General features: G+C 35.8%; 2 protein-coding genes across 4 annotated transcripts; one reads left to right on the top strand and one right to left on the bottom strand.

The window, feature by feature from the left end:
* The first annotated feature begins 595 nt into the window (after positions 1 to 595).
* Positions 596 to 12,553, top strand: LOC6577230 (alpha-tocopherol transfer protein-like). Of its 2 annotated transcripts, none has more exons than XM_015165567.3 (8): positions 596 to 991; positions 10,884 to 11,085; positions 11,145 to 11,236; positions 11,310 to 11,463; positions 11,526 to 11,651; positions 11,733 to 11,911; positions 11,994 to 12,144; positions 12,212 to 12,553. In XM_015165567.3, the coding sequence occupies exons 2-8, from the start codon at positions 10,899 to 10,901 to the stop codon at positions 12,259 to 12,261; spliced, it is 939 nt and encodes a 312-aa protein (XP_015021053.1). In that variant the 5' UTR covers positions 596 to 991; positions 10,884 to 10,898; the 3' UTR covers positions 12,262 to 12,553. The 2 variants fall into 2 exon arrangements, with proteins under 2 accessions (XP_015021053.1, XP_002003199.1); XM_002003163.4 differs by lacking the exon at positions 596 to 991 and adding an exon at positions 8,112 to 8,183.
* Positions 12,554 to 13,367: 814 nt separating this feature from the next.
* On the bottom strand, positions 13,368 to 20,562 carry LOC6577229 (protein peste). 2 transcript variants are annotated; one of them, XM_015165566.3, is made up of 5 exons: positions 20,379 to 20,562; positions 15,754 to 15,960; positions 15,276 to 15,581; positions 14,697 to 15,216; positions 13,368 to 14,165 (listed from the first exon to the last, which is right to left on the bottom strand). In XM_015165566.3, the coding sequence occupies exons 2-5, from the start codon at positions 15,892 to 15,894 to the stop codon at positions 13,432 to 13,434; spliced, it is 1,701 nt and encodes a 566-aa protein (XP_015021052.1). In that variant the 5' UTR covers positions 15,895 to 15,960; positions 20,379 to 20,562; the 3' UTR covers positions 13,368 to 13,431. The 2 variants fall into 2 exon arrangements, with proteins under 2 accessions (XP_015021052.1, XP_002003198.1); XM_002003162.4 differs by lacking the exon at positions 20,379 to 20,562 and having other exon boundaries at positions 15,754 to 16,212.
* Between the last annotated feature and the right edge of the window lie 464 nt (positions 20,563 to 21,026).

Here is a 21,026-nt window from a genome sequence, read left to right as displayed (position 1 = left end):
CATTTGTTTAACATATATAAAAGTAATTTTAAATGCTTTATCTGAAATTTAATTTGTATTTATTGCAACAATAATTGTATTAATTTTTAAAATTTCAATTTAATGATAATGATGAATGAATGAATAATAATTATAATATGTCGTACATGATTTAAATATAAATAAATAAAAAAGATAAAATTTAATTAAAATAATTATATTTATGATAAATATACATATTAAATATTTTATTTTTATAAAAAAATATTAAATAAATTTATTTTTCCTTCCCATGCGCTACAAATTAAATTTCAAATGTCAAAAACTGCAACCGCAGAAAATACAAAAAAGAAAAAAAAATACTGCTAAACTTAGCTAAAGCAAACCGAAACCAAGACACAAGCAAAAAGCCCTCAGTCAAACTTGAAAAAGCTTGCGCATATTTGTACTTGAAGGCAAAGCTTTGCCTTGAACAAGTTGGCAGCGCCGCACAGAGAGCGCACAATCAAGCAAGCGAAGCTTTTTATCGTCATTATCGAAGTATCGCAGCTGCTGTTGCTGCTGTTGTTGTTGTATGTATCTCTTGTTGTGTTTTCTGCTGCTGTTCGCTTCTTTTACATATTTTGCCAAGCTTGAGTTGGCCCGTTAATTAATTTCATATGCTCGCTCGCAAGCTCCCAACTCAGAGTCGTTTTAGCCGAGCTACCAATTGGACGTCAATTGTCGCGCTCGCGTTCTTAACATATCCCAACTATTGCCACTTTGCCGTTACACCGTCTCGCCACCTCGCCGCGTCCTGCCCATAAACATTACAAACCGAAGCCTTTGTACACACTGCTTGTGTGTGTGTATGTGAGTGAGTGTGAGTGTGTGTGCTTCGTGCGTCTATTGAGCTTGCAAAATCTTTGTAAAGTGAAACGTGAAATCACTTTTTTTGGCCCATTGCCAATTTTGTTTCATTTTTATTTTTAATATTCAAGTGAAACAGTGTGAATCTTAAACCATTGTTGCGGTAAGTTACGCTCAGGTCACTTTTCGACTACCAGTACTCAGTAATGTTGCTGTTGTTTCTACTGTTTCGTTGTTGTTGTTGTTATTTAGTTAGTTATGCGCATGTGCGGCAGCGTTGACACACTTTCTGCCTTCGCCTGCAGCAACAGGCTGCCACAGTAAGTCCGGCCTGGCATTCAAGTGCCAGTCGAACGGATTGGCAATAAAAACAATTACCACTTGACTGCTGCTGTTGCCTGCCGCCTGCAGCATTTCGTCAGCGATTCAATCTAGCCGCCTATAGATAATCAGCACCATCAGCTGCTGCTTTGGGCTTCCATTTGCCCGTAATGAATTTCATAAATACATAAAATACCTTTAAGGTCCTAATCTCACGATAAATCGAAAACACTTTGCATAACTACACTTAAGGAAAAGGTGGTAAAATGTAATTAAAAGGTGTAATCGCCGATTTGGCCTTGAAGGTGAAGTTTTAATTGAAAGTTGAAATTTAATGAGAAGATTTATTTTTGATTTTTTTTATATTTTTTTATTTATACAATATGTTGACTGTATGCATATGCGGCTAAACTAGTTGTATCGTATATAAACCATATATAGGCCGCTTCAGCTCTTAAGGAGTGGCTCTAGGAATGTGCTGGCTGTGACCGTTTTAATGTGTTGTTTTTGGTCAAGAATGTGATTCAAATTATTTTCTCTATTTTTTGGACTATGTTAAATAATTTAACTAAAATAGTTATCAAAAATTAATAAGATGTTTGAGACTTTCGGCATTACTGTCGTCCAAGAGTACCAATAACAACAAAAGAACTGAACATAGTCACAATTCAATATTCGCATTTCCCTTTGAGCACACCTCGTATACTCATTTATATTCTTCTTTTTTTTTTTTTATATGTAGTCATATTAAAGTTCAGCAACTCAGGTCCAATTGCCTGTTCTTTATTTATAAACTGCAAACTTTCTTCGTAACTTGAAAGCTGTTTTGCTAAAACTTAGGATCTACATGTACATTGTACATATGTACATTATATATACCTTTCAAGGGTATAAGGGTAAACACTTCGCCTTACCCAAAAATTAATATATATTACCTTCAAACTAACATATTTTCAAAGTGTAGTTACAAAAAACGTAAAAGCAGTAACTAAACAGTTGTTCCTGTAATTTTTTCAAATAACCTGCTCATACTTTTAGAGCCAAGGTACAAGTCATTAAAATTATTTCCAGATTTTAAATTTATTTTTTGCAATTTAAGTGGGCGAAATTGCTTGAGAAAGTTTATAACTGAGGGAGGAACTTTAACCCATGAAAATCGTAATAAAGATGTTATTTGCCGAGAGTGTTTTTTATAATTTTAGTTAAATTAGCCAAGTGAACGTAGGTCAATAGGACGCATTGTAGATAAGCTGCAGCTTAATAGACAGTAAAAAGACTTAGTCAGCAAAAAGAGAGGAAATGTATCTGTATCTGCATGCTTATCTACATTTGAATTTGTAGCTGTATCCGTATTTGCCGCTGTCTTTTTATATTCTCTGATGTATCATATACATATCAACGAAGTTGAGCTCATTGTTATTGTAGCATATGTTGAATGGGCATTAACTTTGAGTTGTCCCTTTGTCAGTGTGTTAATTGAAGGTTGTTGAGCCCGATACGCATGGCGTTTGATTGCATACAATTTGCAGTTTGCCCGAGTATTCGCATTCGCAATGGTACGATATACAAATATACCTTCTGTGCTATTGCTGATTCATGGGATTCGCGTACGTTGGCCTTATAAATATTTTATGCCAGTCAAATGGTCAAGCATTTGTGCTAATGACACCAACACGTTGCGATCATACACTGATACTCTAGCCGATTCCAATTGTGCTTCAATTTGTATTTGTCTTAACAATTTTAGGCTCTTTCAATAAAATATCAACTGCTGAAAATCAATGGCCTTGATGACTCGACGACTTTGTATGCCGAATAAGCCAAGATGCAGTCAGTTTCTGAGGAGCATAATAAAAGTCTGTAAAATAAAACTGAAAAACCAGTTAAACATCTTTAACAGTCGCTAAGATTTCAGCTGTGTACATGTGTTCCACCAACTGCCTATGTATTTGTCCTAAGCATTTAAATTGTCAAGTGTGGGCTGCAAAAAAGACACAAAACATAAAAATCCACCAAAGCCGTTATTGAATTAGTTTTTTTTTTTTTTTTTTTTGGTTGGCATTTGCTTATATGCGAATCACAGATTCGCATGTGTCAATCCGTTCTTGAACTGAAGGCAAATATAATGCATAGTATATATAATGATATATGTATATGTCGTTACCAATGATTGGCATCGAAACCGGCTTTACTTGGTTCTAGAGCTCGGTTTCTTGACCGGCAAAAGATTTGGTTTACGATATAACGTTTGTATGCAAATCTTTAAGCAATTTTAAGTGACAGCTACTTGTGACTAGCTTTAGAGTGATTGCAAATTTTTAAATGAAAAAATCAGAGTTATTCGGTCAAATTATTTACGGAAATGAACATTTGGTACGCAAGAGATATAGAGTGTAAGAGCTACGGATATAGATAGAGAGAAAGAATGAAATGTTATACATATATAAATTAATTTTTTTATTTAAAGTACTTTTCCATATCCTTAAACCTTAAGACAATTTTAAAAGATTCTGTTTATATCATTTAACACGTTATATATCTAAATCAGGGTGACTTGCATAAATCTTGCCATCCATCTAATGTATTTGCAACGTTAGCATGAGCTGGGCTTTATATTCTTTTTTGGGCGCGTCGAAAATTAGCTGACATATAAATATTTTAGATTTAATATATATAACAAACACCGAACCCTCATGGTCAAATTTTTGTTGTTGCTGTCAAAACAGTTTGCTCTAACCTTGTTATTATTATTTTTTTTTATTTTTGTATTTTTCGTACGTGATCATTTTATGAAGACTGTTTTTAATTCTTTTATTGAATTAATTCTTGGAAATTTTTAGAAAATTATGAAGTTGGCATGATTGGTATATATTATATTATCTTTCATTATTTTCTAATAATTGAATACTGGGCATTTTCTTTCCACTACTCAAAAAAAAGTCTTTGTCTGAAAGTCTAAAAATAATAAAAATTTGAATAATATTGTTAATTACACAAAGTCGACTTGTGAATTTGATGAAATCATGCCAATATTATAAAAGAACTCTATACATTTTGGATACGAAATTGATTAAAAAATCAAATAAACAAACTGAGAAGAATGAAGGAAATAGCATAAATATAAATATTTAAATAGTATGATAATAATATAATAAATATCATTTTCCATTTTTTTGCATTACTCTAATAGCGAATTGAAAAATATATTAAAAGCTGACATGTCTATTGGCTGAGAACATTTTTTGAATTATATAGAACTCTCATCGATTGAAAAACAATTATTAAAAACAATTCATAGCTTCAGATTAGAAGAATAATAAATAATAAGTATTGATATAATCTATACAATAACAAACTCATATTGTTCATAGTGAATTGTTTAGATATATAGTCTTATATGTAAACCAATACAATTTTGTCATTTCGCTTTATCTTATTGTTGTATCGGTTACTGCAAGCGAATTCAAAGTTCAGCTGGGGATAAAACCCAACATATAATGAGCTCAATTTGCATTTAGCACTATCATTTCTGCCCGCAGGTAATTGTGAGTAATTGCTGGATGTGCTAAGTTCAGTAGACAACAAGTAAAAATGGTTTAGTCGGGCGTCAATGATTGCCTAATACTTGTTCTCTACTGAAAACCTGTTGAATCGGATTCAGTATGGGATTGATCAACAAATATGCAGTAGAATAATATGAATAGAATAAATGAATTAATAAAGTCTTCAGTAGAACTCAGCTTTTCGTTCATCAATAGAGGAGGGGACCAAGAGTAAGCCAAACTCTAATTCACGTCTCTCGACAGAGTATTTCCTGATTTGCCACACCGCTTGACGGCGCATCAGAATCTCTATAAGACCAGCCCATCAAAGAGTATATAATACAAATTTCAAGCCTGCATTCTTTTTACTTCCTAAACGAGTATAAATACGATCTGTGTGTTATATTTCTAATGTGTCTACATACATACAGCCATCAATACAGGTTATTCTACTTGGCTGTCATCAGAATCTTTAGTTTACAGTATTACGAAATTGTTTTCACGACTCTTGCAATTAGCTCGTTACCAGTTTGTGAATAGTCATTATAAAGGCGGAGCTCAGGCAGTTCTCAGACCAAAAAAAACGACGACAGAGACTACGACTCGGACTACGTATGCATATATCTATAAGCTATGCTGAAGCTTATTTATTATTGTCAAGTCATTGGCAAGTGTATGTGAATATTTTTTCACTTTTCCACGATTTTTTTTTGCTGGTTAGAAAACAGTTACTCTTATGAGGTCTATAAAATTTGTGTAAAAAAACAGTAATTTGCATTTAATGATTGGCTGCCTGATCAATTCGAGCGATTGACCGGATTTATTTATGCGTGTCACGCTATATCTATATCTAAATATATTCATAGATATAGATATTTATCATTAATTTTCTTTTTTCCTTATGACTTGAGCGCAGTTTGGAATTTTACGGGCATTTTCTAGCAGATCGTGATATATTAAAATGCCATTTTCTGATGTTATTGTTTTTCTAGCGTTAATCAAGCAACTACTGAATTTAACTTTCTATCGGGTGCTTAAGAGCTCTAGTATGCTTAGAAGATAATCGATTGCACTTACAATCTGTACATGACATATATATTTGTATGTTATGTACGCAACCCATTAAGTATACAATGTGTGTATACATAAGGCATTTAAATACCCTCTGGAAACTACGATAATAACAGTTGACTAGAGATGGGTGCGTGAATTAGCGTGAGCGTGTTGTGTAAGTCCTTGAAACCAGACTCAACTTCATTGCCATTTCAATTTACCCAAACAAAATTGTAATTTTGTTGTAGTCATATATATGATTTAATTTGCACCTTTATTTACGTCCCTTTCTTTTGGGTTCGTGTAGGTAACAAATTATAGTAGCTGTTGCTTGCTTTTAGTGCATTCAAGGCCAAATGTTTTTGGTAACACACCAACATGAATGACTATTACATAGCAAAATTCGCCAAATACTTTTAGTGGTAGTCTATAAAGTTCGCTCTTATAGTTGTGGATATAGGTAACATAGGTATATAGACTATATACAGAAAAAGAATGAATGACTTTGAATGTACGAGTGCATTTGCATAAAGAATGGTGCTGATTGACATTTTTTGAATTGAAAACATTTTCAATATTTTGTGTTACTAAATTAATTTTTATACAACTTTTAGGCTTTGCTTTACATGTTTAAATTTTATTGTATTTTTAAATTTTATAAAAATACAAGCGCCCTTATAATAGCAATATTCGCAAACCGAACTTTGACTCAAAGAAATATATATGAAACTAAATGCAAATTTGGAAGGTCTAGCTTAAAAAAAATGTAAGAGATCTGATTTAATAAACATTGATACAAGAAGAGTTAGCGAATATTTTAAATAAATTCAATATGCTTGTGCTGTAGAAAGAACTTCAAAAAGGTCTCTAACAGATGCTAATTAAGAACAAGTAAGAAGGCTCCAGTCGAGACTGCTCGACTAGGAGATACCCTGAACCCTCCAAGCTGATATTCTAATCATTCTGCACTTATTCTATGTAGACATACATATACACATGCACTTATAAGCACGCGCTCTGCTAACTGCGTAGTAAGCAGCAGCTGCGCTTGGGCTGCGCTGCAATGTGGACAATATGTATTATGACAATTTATTTGTCGAATAATTTCTTTTGTAGACATACAATCTTAATAAAACTTTCAGAGCGTAATAATATGGTTAAAATGTGTGTACATTCCAAAGCACAAGTCTCTAGTACTTGAAATGCGTTTTTTACAAATTGGGGGCGAAGGGGGCGTGGTATCCAAAATCTGTAAAATACAAAATCTTTGTATCGATTAACTTTATATACAACGCAAATTTGAAGACTCCAGGTTTAAAAGTGTTCAAACTAGGCTGAAAAAACCAAGTCGATTTTTCGATTATTCTCGATAAAAAAGTTATCGGATGAGTTATCGAAAAAATAATGCAAACTCGTACTGCCTATGGTATACACGAGTATGCATGCCAAATTTCAGCTCTCTAGCTCTTATATCTTCTGAGATCCTTTTGCTCATACGGACGGACGGACGGACGGACGGACGGACGGAGGGACGGACGGACGGACGGACGGACAGACGGACAGGGCTATATCGACTCAGCTCGTCGTCCTGATCAAGAATATATATACTTTATGGGGTCTGCGATGATTCCTTCTGCCTGTTACATACTTTTCACAAAACCATTATACCCTGATTTCCCATTTTCAATGGGTTCAGGGTATAAAAAGTCTCGCTCTTAGGGGAGCCATGCAGAGAAGAGCTTCAAATCTCAAGGTCGAATTTGTTTATAAATAATAAAAGGCATTGATTTAGCTCGTCATTCTTATTAATATAAATTTTCTGGGTTCAACCACGTCTTCTTCTGCTTGTAATGTGCATTTTAACAAACATATTAATTGCGCATTTTCCATGTGTTCAGGGTATGATTATAAAAATGATAGAATTTTCCATGTTTTCCCCATTGCAACTATTTAGTTAGTTAGCTTAGGATTTCTTATTGATTTAATTAAAATCAATCGAGCTGGAAGTAAACAAGTTCTCGTTTAATTGTGGATTATATTTAAATACGATAAATAAATTAGCTTAAGAATGCAACCTGTTTCAATGGATTTGTGCTTCACTTACTCGCTCATCTCTAATTTCATTTATGACTTTTGCATTCGGCTTTGTTGCTTTGGACTGGAGCGCATAAATCTCTGTGTGTGTATATTTAAAGAAAAGAGTAACCGATACCAGTTATCAGCATACAAATAATGCCCAATAATTGCCAGTTAGCTCGCGACTACTGAGTGATTAAACGAATACATATTGATAGACAGCTAGCCAGCCAGCCGGTCAGCTAGTTGCTTATATTTACTTGCAGTTTTATACAAACTTAAGTCCAGACAGTTTCCGAGTTGCCGTCGACAGTGATACGTCTCATTTGCTCTGCAGTTCAACAAGAAATTATAGCAAGCAAGGTCAGTGATAATTGCAACAGGAATATACTGCATAAATTTGTCGCAAAGGCTTAAATTATTCGCTTTATTGACGTACAGAAATGTCGAGTAATTTGAGTCGTTAAGTATAAATAAAGTAAGCTGATTACCTGTAGACCTTGACTGAGAGTGGTTTTATTATTTGATTATCTCAGTCAGCGAAAAGAGAACTGTACTTAAAATATATTTAGCCCAGCCTTGAGCGGGATGAATCAGACTGAATGCCAAAGGGCGAGCGAACTTTCAGTCTTTAAAAGTATACTGAAGGGCGATTGTCTATATGGGTTATTCATAAGGATAAACAAGTTAACAACAGACTTAATAAGAATGTAGTTTTGATACAAAAAAAAATAAAAACTCTTTAATCTGCATAACAAAAGAAATAAAATGGTAAAAGGGTTAATTAAAAAGTGAATTCAATAATTGATTTTTTATATTAATTATAGACTTAAAGTTAAATTCTATATTCCTTGACTTCCATAGTCTCCTTCCTTATTAACTATTAGCACCTTTGTTCTCTGTTTCTTTGTGAAAAACTGTCTCATAAACTTTTTTTTTAAACCTTGATGCTCTGTTAGCAGCGGCTTCTTTTCATCGAACGATATGCACAGGGAAGTCGAATAAAATTTAATGTTTTTATCTGATATGCCATAGAAATGTTTTGTTTAGGAACGCTTTGTTTATGCATTGATCGAAAGCAGATAATAAAAAACAAAATCTATTGCGAAATATATTGAAATACAGGTTTTATAGCTAGCTGGAACAATGACTCAACAGGAAGTTTATCTTTGCTGTCAAATTAAAATTGTTATCTATCACAATATATACGAGATTTACTTAGCACAACTTTTGGCAAGCTTTCACTGAATATCTATATTAGATATAATCAAAATATTTTGACAGCTTAATGCTTGCAGATCGGTTCGTCCTTTATATAATTGATGATCAATTTGATTTTTCATAGCGGAGCATCATTAAACGTAATTTTGTTGTCAAGCTTCTGTAATTTACGTGACACTTTGCATGCGGCTAATTGGTAAACACATTTCAGTCACGATCCGCGGCTCAAATTAGCTGCACGCTGCATTACTGTCTTAGCTTTGTGTATTTTAGCCTGTTTTTATGTTTAAGTGCTTAAATTTACTCTGCCTTACATTGTTGTACATAAGGTCTGTAGTCAAATTTATGCGCATAAATTTATAGATTGTTGAACTCGAGTCAAAGTTGACTTAAATACAAAGCCTATAAATAGAAAAGACAGTGAGTAAAGGAGAGAGTGAGAAACCGAAAGAAAAACGGAAATATAAAAAAAAAAAAACTTGAATTACAAAAATTTTCAATTTTTTGAGTGTACGAACTGCACACGTTGCCTGAGTGGTTAAACCACAAACGCAAATATCAGCGGTTTCTATAGATTTCAATCATTGTTCAAATTGAATAGTAAAGCGGCTTCAGCTGTGCTCTGGCCTTGACTTTTACCTTGAAAATGTCGCATTCAAATAGATTTACTAATTGCTTATTGGCCGAGTCGTAAAACGGCTTTTCGATCAGTTTGATGGGCGCCTTCTCACTCACACACATAAACACACACTCTCTCTCTCTCTCTCTCTCTCTGTATATTTGAGTTTTGCTCGCTGTTACTCTCCTTTTTTTGCGCTCTGCATTGGGTCAAGTGTGGAGCATAAGTCGCTACGTCATGCTCTGTCAAGTTTGAGCCGCTTTTTTTCATTTTGTTAACCAAGTCGTTGCCAAGTCTTTTACGTGTAGCCCAAACTTGCTGAAACATAAAGTCGGCATAAAAAGTTTTGTATGCAAATCGAAGCTTGAATACTCTATACAAATATTAAATGCGGAAGTTTGTGAAGCAGCAGAAATGGGAGTTGAGCTTGGCTTGATAAGATCTATATATATAAGTCTATGTATATAGAATTATACATATACATATACATATACATATACATACATAGACTATAGATTATCCATGGGAAACATATATAAAAGAGCTCGTTGTTGAACAAAGAATAAATGAAGAACAGTATTCATATTTATAATATTTATATTTATAAACTAAAATTTTTATCTCAATTTTTATATTTACTTTTTGCAGAAATTCTTGTATTATAATTCACTCTTAAATATATGTAAGATTTCTTTCTTTTTTTCTCTTTTAACATTTATACTATATTTCCATATATAAGCACAATAAGTCGAATTAAGAATTAATATTTATAGTCAGCAAATTATTTCGAAACAGTTTCAGATGCACTATAGATAAAGCTAATGAAACCTTTGCATTCAACTACTACAGTGATAGCCAAACTTCATTGTTTATGTTAAGCACCTCTGCTGTTAGTGTGTTAATGAAAACCTTAGTGATTCTTCGGCGAGCGACGTGTGTCTAGTGACGTTGTGTGACCAGTTTTGGTAACGTTGTCTATTTGCCGCCCTAGCGTCCCCGGCCACTGTTTTCGGTGTATGTATTGGTGTTTATTTTTTTGTTTTACGGCAACGTCTTCCGTTGTGGGCTTGTTAATGAAGATCAGCATTGAGTCATGTTTTTTCGAGCATTGGGCCAAGGCATTGAACCGCTACGAAGGGGCGGAAATAACCCAGTTGCGGCGATAGATCTACGGCTACAAAAATCATGGACTTTACCGAATTAACTTTTATTCTCGTTCGCAGCACCAACTAGTTAAGATGGGCAAAGCGGAATGCATTAGCTACGATGACAACCATGTGCCATACATAGATCTGGGCAGTGCACGGATACGTATGGAAAAGGAGCAGGCGCCCGACTGGGCCCTCCAGAAGGCACAAGACGAGCTGCGCGAGTTGCCCGGCATTAAGGAGCAGGCCATCAAGGAGCTGAGAGAGTTGATACAAAGTGATTAGATAAGATAAGCATGGCAGTAGTTGCAGTTTATTTACATTCACGATTCACAGATGAGAAGCACTTGACCTTGCCGTTAGATGATGAGTATATGATGATGTTTTTGCGTCCTTGCCATTATTATCCCGAGAGTGCGCTGAAGAGAGTAAGTTTGCAGCTATGATATACATACATATGTGAATATTTGTTTTATAATTATTATTTTTCATTTTCGGCAGCTTAAGAACTTTTACAACATGAAATCCAAGTATGGCATCGCCTGTGAGAACATTGTACCATCAAAGCTGAAGAATGTGTTTGAGAGCGAGATCTTAAATCTGTTGCCCAATCGAGATCAGCATGGTCGTCGGATACTCGTGCTGGAAGCGGGCAGTAAGTATATAGCATGGGACAGATATATGTAGATATAAGCTGAACTCTGTTTACTCTTCAAGAAAAATGGAAGCCATCGAAGGTGCCGCTTGTGGATCTGTTTCGTGGCATACAGCTCACCGTGCTGGGCTCCATGGTGGAGCCGTTTTCACAAATCTGTGGTGCCGTTGTCATAATTGATATGGAAGGTAATAAAGCGCGAGTTTATTGTGTTAACGGCACACTGGTTAACGGCCCATTAACACATTTTAATGTCTCTATTGCTGCAGGTCTACCTTTGAGCCACATAACACAGTTCACGCCATCGTTTGCCGCCATGCTGTTGGATTACGTTCAGGAGTGCATTTGCATGCGCCTGAAGGCCGTTCACATTGTGAACAACTCGTACATCTTCAATATGCTCTTTGCCATATTCAAGCCCTTCATTCGCGAGAAGCTGCGCAAGCGCGTAAGTTGCATATTTATATGTTTGTATATACTTGATTTCAATTAAATATATTTCAACTTATCTGCTTCTCTCTTTATTGCAGATCTTTTTCCATGGCAAGGATTGGAAGGCGTTAACGTCGCACATTGATGCCAGTGCTTTGCCGCCCAAGTATGGAGGCACTGCCACATGGGAGCTGCCGCCCGGCCCGTTGCTCGGCGAGTTCTTCGACTGCTACTCGAAGGACTATGAACGTAAATACCCACCCTAAAAATATTCTACAGCTCACAAATATAATAATAACATTTTCTCTTTTTACAGAGGCCGACAGCTATGGCTATGATGAGGGCTACAAGATGTCAAAGAAATAATTTAAATATCTCTGTTATACCTCATTTTTGTTTGTATCGTATTTTATATCAATAAGTTGGGTCATTTGTGATATTGCAAATATTGTTGTACTTTTGTAATTTGTAGTTATTTTCTCTAGAGTATTCAAACAGAACATCGGACGCCTAACTAGGGTTTGTTTTTGCTAAGGTTTATTGTACTATATAGCTTAAGTATTTGTCTTATGTGCGTATGTATGTATGTTTGTATACGTTTATTCTAATGATTGCTGAAGTTGACGTAATAAAAATCAAAATTTTGTTACCCATTAAACAGACCAATATTATTATAATTATTAAAACGATTTCTGAATATCATTTCCATCGAACGATTTTTATGCTTGAGCAGTCAATCCTACAGTTTGGGGGCTACTGTGGCACTTGCAAGCAGTGCGAAGCTATTGGAATTAAATTTGCTTGAGCCTCTTACACACAAGCAGTGTATTTTGTAAGCAGTGTTTTTCGACAAATTTCACTTGAGCTTGGCTACAGTTTTAAATTCACAGATCGCAGCTCTCTGCAAGCAATGCAGAGTTAAGCAACAGGTTTTATAAGCATTGTATGCAGCACTTTTCATTTCAGTTACGGTTTGCCATGTTTTCAAGATTATTTAATAGTAAAAAATAAATATTGGCTATAACAAATATCACGCATTCTATAACAAAAAGCCAATATTTATGCTTTTACTTTTAACCACTGTTTTATTTTATAAATTCTATTTTAATTTATTTTATTATACAGTAAATTGATATTTATTTATTGTTTCTTGTAATATTTCCGCCAATACAAATTATATAATAATCACATATGTATGTATATTTTTGTATATGCATATAAAATCTTTAATTTGATAATCAGTTTTAACATTTTAAAATTTTTGGTCATCTTCATTACCCTAAAATTTCAAATACCAACATAAACTTATTAATATATGTTCTATGTATATAGAGTATTCGTAAGATATGATTTCATTAATTTCTTCTCCCAGCTATATAATCTTTGGCATTGCCAGCTATGAATGTATTCCGGAGTCGGAAGGTGTATACATACATATATACACACATATATATATATGAAAATTTTTTTTCCTAAACTAATTGACTATAAACTATTTAAAGCACTAGGACGGCTAGTTGTTCCAGTTGAATTGCTTTAGTCCTCCGGTTTGCTGTCTGTGCCCTTGTTTATGGCTGTGACTTCATTGTCACTGGTCTGTGACTTGGCTATCACTACGGCGGGCTTGATATTCCGTTCGAGCAACGGTGAGCTGTCTGGTGATTCTCCAGTATTTTTCTCGCACACCAACGTGGAGGCCTTGGACTTGAGCTCCTCGGCGCTGGAGAACTGAGAGCGACTCTTGTACTGGCCGTTGCTCTTCTGCTGTGTCTTCACGTCGTACTGACGCGACTGGCACCAGCTGAGCAGCTGCTGTATGGGCATCCAGAGCAGCAGAATGAGACCGACAGCCAGGCAGATACCAGCAAAGATTTGGCCAGCCAACAACAGCACGGGCAACAGCTTGAGCTGATCAGCCAGCTCGGGTGTAATTGTGACCTTCTGCTCGAACCAGATGAGTGGAAAGAAAATGCGTGGAATGTCTGTATACAATTGAATGCCGTCGATGGGCTCGACGAGCATGTTGACCTGAAAACGTGCCGCCACCTCGAGCGGAATGCCTGTGCTCGGTTCCACTACCATATAGAACTCGTGCTGCTTCTTATCCGGCTGCAGTCCCTCCACCTGCTCCACATAGTACGGATCGGCATTGTAGAAATGCGGATAGGACATGAATACAGGTGAGCCGAAGCGACAGGAACTGATGTTCATCACACCAGAGGGCACGCATTCTCCGCCACAGAAGCAAAGATTCTCGGGATAAAGTGTGCCTGGAAGAGAAGAGTTTAAAATAAAACTAGAAAAATATATGAATTGAACAAATTTAAAAAATATCATTCATTTAACATTTATGCTTTCAAAAACTACTTAATCTTTCTGGCTTTAGGGTATGTATAAGTCTAGCATTGTTAGCGTAAGCCTTCTTGTAAAAGTTATTTGATATCTGAGTCATATTATCTACTCATTCATTGGAAAATCATTTTTTCATGGATCTCTTTCTGGCTCTATTGAAGCAGAAGATTTGCAATTGTTCGAAATTCGTGAACAGATTCATCTGCCTCAATAATTTAGATGGATTTAACTCATGTTTAACGTGAATACTATTCATTACATAAAATCTATTGATTGTGAATTTTAATTGTTGTTAATCTATACTCTAGACAAATTATATGGCAACCGAGGCATTTGGCTAAAATTGATATGCAATTCAACAGACAGACAGACATCAGTATGTGGAAATCTTCCTATAAGCTGCCCTTCTATTAGTATATATACCCAAGTTTCCCTTAGCTCATGCTTACCATTGTCAACGGAGCGCTCGCCGCCAGAGAACTTGTAGCCCTGCAACCCCTCGATTTCCACCGTCTCCACATAGTCCAATGGCAGGGTGCGGCACATGTCCGGCGTGAAGAGGCCAACACTGCCGCCGGGTTGCAGCTGCTGCGGCTGAAACTCGCCAGCCGAGCCATTGGTCATGCCGCAATACGAATCAAAGAAGCCCGTGTGCGTATTATAGTTCCAGGAGTGCATCTGACCCAGCTGGGCCAGATTGTCGGCGCCAGTGTAGACGTTGAAGACGCCCGTTAGATCGGCGCTGCCGTTGCGCGTATAGAACCAGCCGAACTTGTCGAAGGGCACCTTCACCTCATCCCCGAAGATGGGCATGGCCATGGCCACATCGATCATGGAATCGCTGTAGCCAGTGAAGAGCATCTCATCGACCGTTTTCGTCACCGACATCTCCTGGCCATACAGCTTCAGGCCCACATCGACCATGCCCCGCTTCACGGCGTTCCACTGCTTGGCCGTGGCTGCCGCTGACTGCAAGAGTTCATGGATTGTTGGACAAGATCGATATGAGCAGGGGTCGGCATACTTACCAGAGCCACTGCATTCAGTGTGGTGATCTCATCGTCCAGACTGCCCGCACTGCCGGCCGCATCGAAATAGTAGAAGCTGCGCCGCCGATAGGTAACCGAGCTGTTTGCCGGATGCCAGCTGATGTTGACTTTGTCGGGCTTATCGATGAAGCGATATGGGCCGAGCTGCTGCAGTATGGGCTTGCTGCTCAGATTGCCAAACTCCTCGGGATTGGTCCAGTTGTACAGATAGATGTCCAGGTGCAGCTCCATCGGTGGCGTCTTCCAGTTCTCATAGACACGTGTGTCGGGCGCGAGCGCCATTTCCTGTACAAAGATCAAATCCCAATTGCCATTAATTAAAGAATCTTAACAAGTGTGCATCAATTGAGGCGGCTTGTTTGAGCCACCTGCTCGACGCGACTCGTCTCGTCTCGTCTCTGATTTGGCTTTTGATTGGCGTTAAGCGATTGCAGCTGCACGCATCACGTCGCCTTACCTTATGCTTGATCCAATTGAATATATCTTCCCAGAACATGCCGCACATAATTCCAAAGAGTCCAAGGCAAAATCCAAAGATGCCAATGAACAGGCCGCGGTTGCTCTTCTGCCGCCACATGGCGCTGTTCTGTGTAGGCATGGCTGACGTCGCTCTGCTGCTTTCCGCTGCTCCAGTAGTTAAAAGTGTCTCAATGCTATTATTAGCCTAAAACGTGAAGCCATAGAAAATTGGGAAATTCATCACGTGAAAAAAGCAAATAAGAAATAGGCTAATAACTAGTTCTACTTCTTGGCCAGACTTTAATTTTGTTGTATGCTGAAGTCGTTAATGAGGTTGAGTCGGCTTGAGCAGCTGTTGCAGAGTGATTTGTTTGATAAAAGAAATTTTAAATGTTTCCTTTAAGTGTTAAGAAAAATGGTTATGAAGCATTGATTTAGTTTGCTGACTGTAAATGAAAAGTTTCGAATTTTCTTGACAAGTTTGTATTTAAAAGTTTTTGACAAAAAACTCTTGGAAATTTAAAACACTTACAACTCTGTTTTGTTTTTTTTTTTTTTTTTTTTTTATTGTATTTGTTAAAACATGAGTTTTACAATCAAATTATATGACTAATATATTGCATACTTTAGGGAATGATTCAACAGGGAGTCTTAGAAAATGTATATAATTAAGCTGCATTTAACTAGCGTCCATATATAAGTAAAAAAAAAAAACATTTTTAAAAATGTTTAATTTAACAATATTATATTTTATTTCTGAAACTAAATCTGGTTAAAGCTGATCACAATCATTAATTTAAAATAATAAAAAAAATTATTAAAATACAATGATTTTATTCCTGCAACTAAACTTGGCTAAAGCTGTTCACACTTATTACTGGCCTTTCCTGTTTTAAATAAAATACATTATAACACGAAAATTGCATATCAGTAAATAAATAAATATTTTAAGTAGGCGGGCGAGTGAGCTGTCTGTGTGTCCAACAATTGAGTGGATTTTGCTAATAGCTGTGCAATAATAATGACAACACGTGAGTAACTTGTTTACACCCAGCCAAAGTAAATAATCGGGCATTTGTATTCATATTTATTGCGATGGTGTGTGTAGCTGTCATATCAGTGTTGATAATTGCGAAGACTACACATGCAAGCCGGCATATATAGAAATATACATATATGTATATTTTTTCCATATTTTTATAATCGCTGTGACTTGATACGTATGCGTAATGTATGTACGAATACTTAATGTATCTGTAAAATGTTTGAATTACAATTGCCGTTGCTGTTTACAGCTACCACAAACGATATACGTTTGAGCTTGTTTGAATAGAAAGCAATTGATACGCGGACCACAGCGTCATCAAATGGCGTTAATCAATTGGGCGGCTGTCAGTGATAAGCGTACTTTGAACCCGATAAGCAGTGGCGGTAACTGAAGACAGCCGGCGTGCAAATCCCGGAAATGCAAACGAAATTACATTTCACACTGCAATCTTATCGCTGGGTCACAGGTCCACAAGCCATATTTCCTTCCAAATTCACACGTAACGTGTCACGTTCAATTTGTTCAGATATATTTCTATATACATATGTATATAAATATATGCTAATATATACATATATGTATATGGCGTGGCTCTATGCATGTGTTTGAATGGTCGCTCGGCTCTGTGATATTTTGCCATAATTGAGTCTATCAATTGACCCCGATGTGAGCTATAGTTGGGTCTTTGACACTTAACGTTCTGCCGTACCCAACGACTATATATAAAAGAAAAGCTCGCATATCTATATAAAGAGAGCAGCAACGCGTTGATGAATGCATTCATGATGTTATGAAAAAAAAAAAAAAAAAAAAAAAAAAAAACAAACAAAAAAAAACAACTACTTGCCGGCAATTCGTATAAACTTTTACTCTATTCTAATGGGTATTGTAGCTGGCATGAACTTTGCTACCAGAGCAGATTGAGCTACATCACTGCCTATAGTCGAATATATGTCTATAAGGGAATGTTTATTCGGAAGGAATCCTCATAAAATTGTTACAAACATATAAGAAATTATTATTTTATCTATTTATTATAAATAGAGCTGTCAAATTGAGAAGTAGATCCGTTGCATCTAGTTTTCATAATATTATTAATAATTTCAAAAGAAATACCAATATCAACTTCTAAAGAGATTTTTACAGTGACTGCCTAAAATAGAGTATCTGATCTTCGACGTGTTGCAAATTGTCTTTTTGATTGACAATTACTTAGTTATATTTATCAGGAATAATATGAATGCTTTTTAAGTGTGCGAATATATTTTTTAATATAATAAATTTAGTGAAGTAGTATATATTATATACAATCTCCACATTTTGGAGAGAGCATTTAACGTGTACTTTTAATGTGAATTTAACTTAATTGAAATCAAGATCAACGCTCAAAACATAAAATGACATGCATGCCATGGTACCCATATATATCTGTATATAGGGGCCAGATGTTGACTAAATTTTATGAAAAGAGTCGAAGTCTTTGCATGGAATAATTGCTTTCAATTAGGTTCGTTTTTTCTTTTTCTGTCTCTTCTTCTTCTTCTACTGAGTGGCGATTCGCGCTCTGCGGCAAGCATCAAGCATTTTTTTTTCATTATTATTAAATTAAGCATGTGATATTCCACTTTAATAATAAATCCAAAAAGTTAAACGACAATGTGATTCGAGTGTGAAAGAAATGAGTTGTAAATGCCAACAAATTGTTGACGAAAAAAAAGTAGAGCTCGAGTTAACATTTGTGATCTTTGCATGCAAGGGAACTGCAGCAATCGTATTCAATATATAAAACTATAAAACTATAGACTATAGACAAGGATCTCGGAAATTGGATATTATTCTATAATTTCTATAATTTATTTGCTTTGCTCTGTGATCTCTCTCTCTCTGTCTCCCTCTCTCTCCCCTCGCAGAAATAACTAAATATGAAAAATATGAACATGTTAAATGAAATGAAACTAATTTCACGTGCAAGTCCCGAGCTGCTCAGCGCTGATCTCTACAGATCTACTGGCATTACTTTGTTGTGTATTTTTAACAGTTACATGTGTACTGGAAATGAATGAATTATTTATTTAATTGCTCTGTTGATCAACAGCGTTTAAAATAACATACTTGGCGCAGGTTTAAATCAACTGCTACTTGATTAATATTTATAGTATATAAATTAATCAAAAAGTGACTTTTGGATATAATTTAAAATTTTTAAAGAATCATAAACCATAAAATTCTATAAGAAAGATCAATATTAGTTCTAGTCAAAACAGGGTCTTAATTTTTTTTTTTTTTGCCGACGGAAATATATCTACTAACTATATACATATATTTTTGTTTCAAGCTTGAATCGTTTACAATTTTGATTAGTAAATAAAATTATAATAAGCAAAGCTAAGCAATTGCAATGTTTCGTATATAGTATACACATAAAGTTTGTAATTAAAACAAGAGAGTTAATCACGCTAGTTAATCATTTAATTGAGCTACGTCAATGAAAATTATTTGCATTTCTATTGATTATGCAAATATAAAATTAATGTGAGAACTGAGAACTTCTAACCACAAATACACGTGAATATTTTATAAACAAATGGAAACTAGATATGCTCAGATATGCGAGTATATGTATACATATATACATATATATATATATATATATATATATATATATATTTTGCATAATCAGACAGTGAGAAGTGTTATAAGTGCAGCCTAGTCTAAAATGATTCCTATTCAGATATTAATATTATCGACAGTCCGACTGAGACTCGAATACAGAGCTGACCGCAAACATGGCATTGTGGCATAGACTTGACTCTAAAAACGATTTTTTGTGACAACAGCGCAATTTGCAATTGTTGCTATGATTGTAAGTACCACATAAGTATATATACAAATAGACATTTACTATATCTTTGCACTTGCTTCCCACTAGAGAGAGATATAGATACAAATGCCGCCTTCTCTCGCCTCTTCAGAGATGTCAGCGAGCATTGCTTCCTGACCTATGCAATTGAATTTGTTCGTATTTTTAGCAGTCACTAAATGTTCATTAAATGCAACAGCTCCGACTGCTCCGAGCGCTCTCTAAATATTTATTTACTCTATTACATTTCCGTTTTCTTTTGGCTCGTGGGACGAGCAGCGATTAGCAAAGCGCTCAAGTGAGTTGACAATGTTCATTTAATTGGCTTTTAATTAGCTGAATCATAGACAAGTTCCAAATAGCTGTTAATTTCTTTAACAGTCGAGTTGAATCAGAACCAAAATGTGCCTTAAGTAAAGTTAAAGTTTGTACTTTTACTTTTGGATTTGCCATTGTTTGTCTGGGCCTATCGGTAGCTAGATTAACAGCTCAAGTACTTAGTACTTGTGTGTGTGTGTATGTGTGCGTGTATCTATAAGCGTGGCCATTGTCCATTGTTTGTAATCTTGAAAAGTCTGTGTGCGATTAAACAATAAGCATTCTTTTCTGTTCAATATTTATTCTTGGTTTATTATGATTTTCCATTTTCTTATGGAAATCAGCTGCTACTTTTGTTCGAAATCCTTTGATTTCTGTTTGCCCAACGGTAACTCACTTTTGTAGCTTGTCCACACGCTCTAAGGCTCTGAGGATGCGCGAGCAGCGCTTGCGACACGCGACAAAAGCCGAACGAATAAAGTCGGACTGTGAAAAGCGAATGCGAACGCGAGTGCTAAGTAAATTGCGCTTGTGTACCGTTACTCGCCAATGCTCGATTACGACTGTTCGCGGCCCTCTCTAGCGGACGGGCAACTCACGGGGCTGGCGTTGGCGCTGCCTCGACGTTGGCTACGGCGTTTCTGTTCTTACTATAAGTAGCTGGGGACGGGCGGCTGCTGCTGCCGCTGTTGCTGCGGATGAATATTTGCCTCTATGCATACATACATAATTGTGCCGGTGTGTGTGCGAGTGTGTGGGTGTGCTTGTGTTCTAGCGTTAATTTTCACTTTACTTATTTCTATATGAGTGTCATTGAAATTTGAATTAAAATGCATTAAATATCAAGTCAGTGGCTCTGCAACTGCAATGTATGAGCAATCCTATGAGTGCCACTCAAACTGTAGCTTGAAGCTTGAGTCTCTGTGAGTCAGGCAAATCAAAGCAGTGCACTTTAGACTGTAGCTAATTATTTATTTATTTTCACCTGATGTATTTTGAAATATGCAAGAAAATTGCAAATTATTCGTCAGATCAGCGCAGCTTA

The sequence above is a fragment of the Drosophila mojavensis genome, unplaced genomic scaffold (genome assembly GCF_018153725.1).
Source record: "Drosophila mojavensis isolate 15081-1352.22 unplaced genomic scaffold, ASM1815372v1 contig_36, whole genome shotgun sequence".
Classification (NCBI taxonomy): domain Eukaryota; kingdom Metazoa; phylum Arthropoda; class Insecta; order Diptera; family Drosophilidae; genus Drosophila; species Drosophila mojavensis.
The sequence above is the reverse complement of the archived record's forward strand: the minus strand, read 5'-3'. Positions and strand labels throughout refer to the sequence as shown.

What these genes read in the sequence shown, in the direction of transcription:
- LOC6577230 (XM_015165567.3), top strand. Translation starts at nt 10,899, where the DNA reads ATGGGCAAAGCGGAATGCATTAGCTACGATGACAACCATGTGCCATAC. An exon ending in CCGAGAGTGCGCTGAAGAGA is followed by an intron (nt 11,237 to 11,309) that starts GTAAGTTTGCAG and finishes CATTTTCGGCAG; the next exon opens with CTTAAGAACTTTTACAACAT. An exon ending in GCGAGAAGCTGCGCAAGCGC is followed by an intron (nt 11,912 to 11,993) that starts GTAAGTTGCATA and finishes TCTTTATTGCAG; the next exon opens with ATCTTTTTCCATGGCAAGGA.
- LOC6577229 (XM_015165566.3), bottom strand. Translation starts at nt 15,894, where the DNA reads ATGCCTACACAGAACAGCGCCATGTGGCGGCAGAAGAGCAACCGCGGC. An exon ending in TCAATTGGATCAAGCATAAG is followed by an intron (nt 15,582 to 15,753) that starts GTAAGGCGACGT and finishes ATCTTTGTACAG; the next exon opens with GAAATGGCGCTCGCGCCCGA. An exon ending in CACTGAATGCAGTGGCTCTG is followed by an intron (nt 15,217 to 15,275) that starts GTAAGTATGCCG and finishes GAACTCTTGCAG; the next exon opens with TCAGCGGCAGCCACGGCCAA.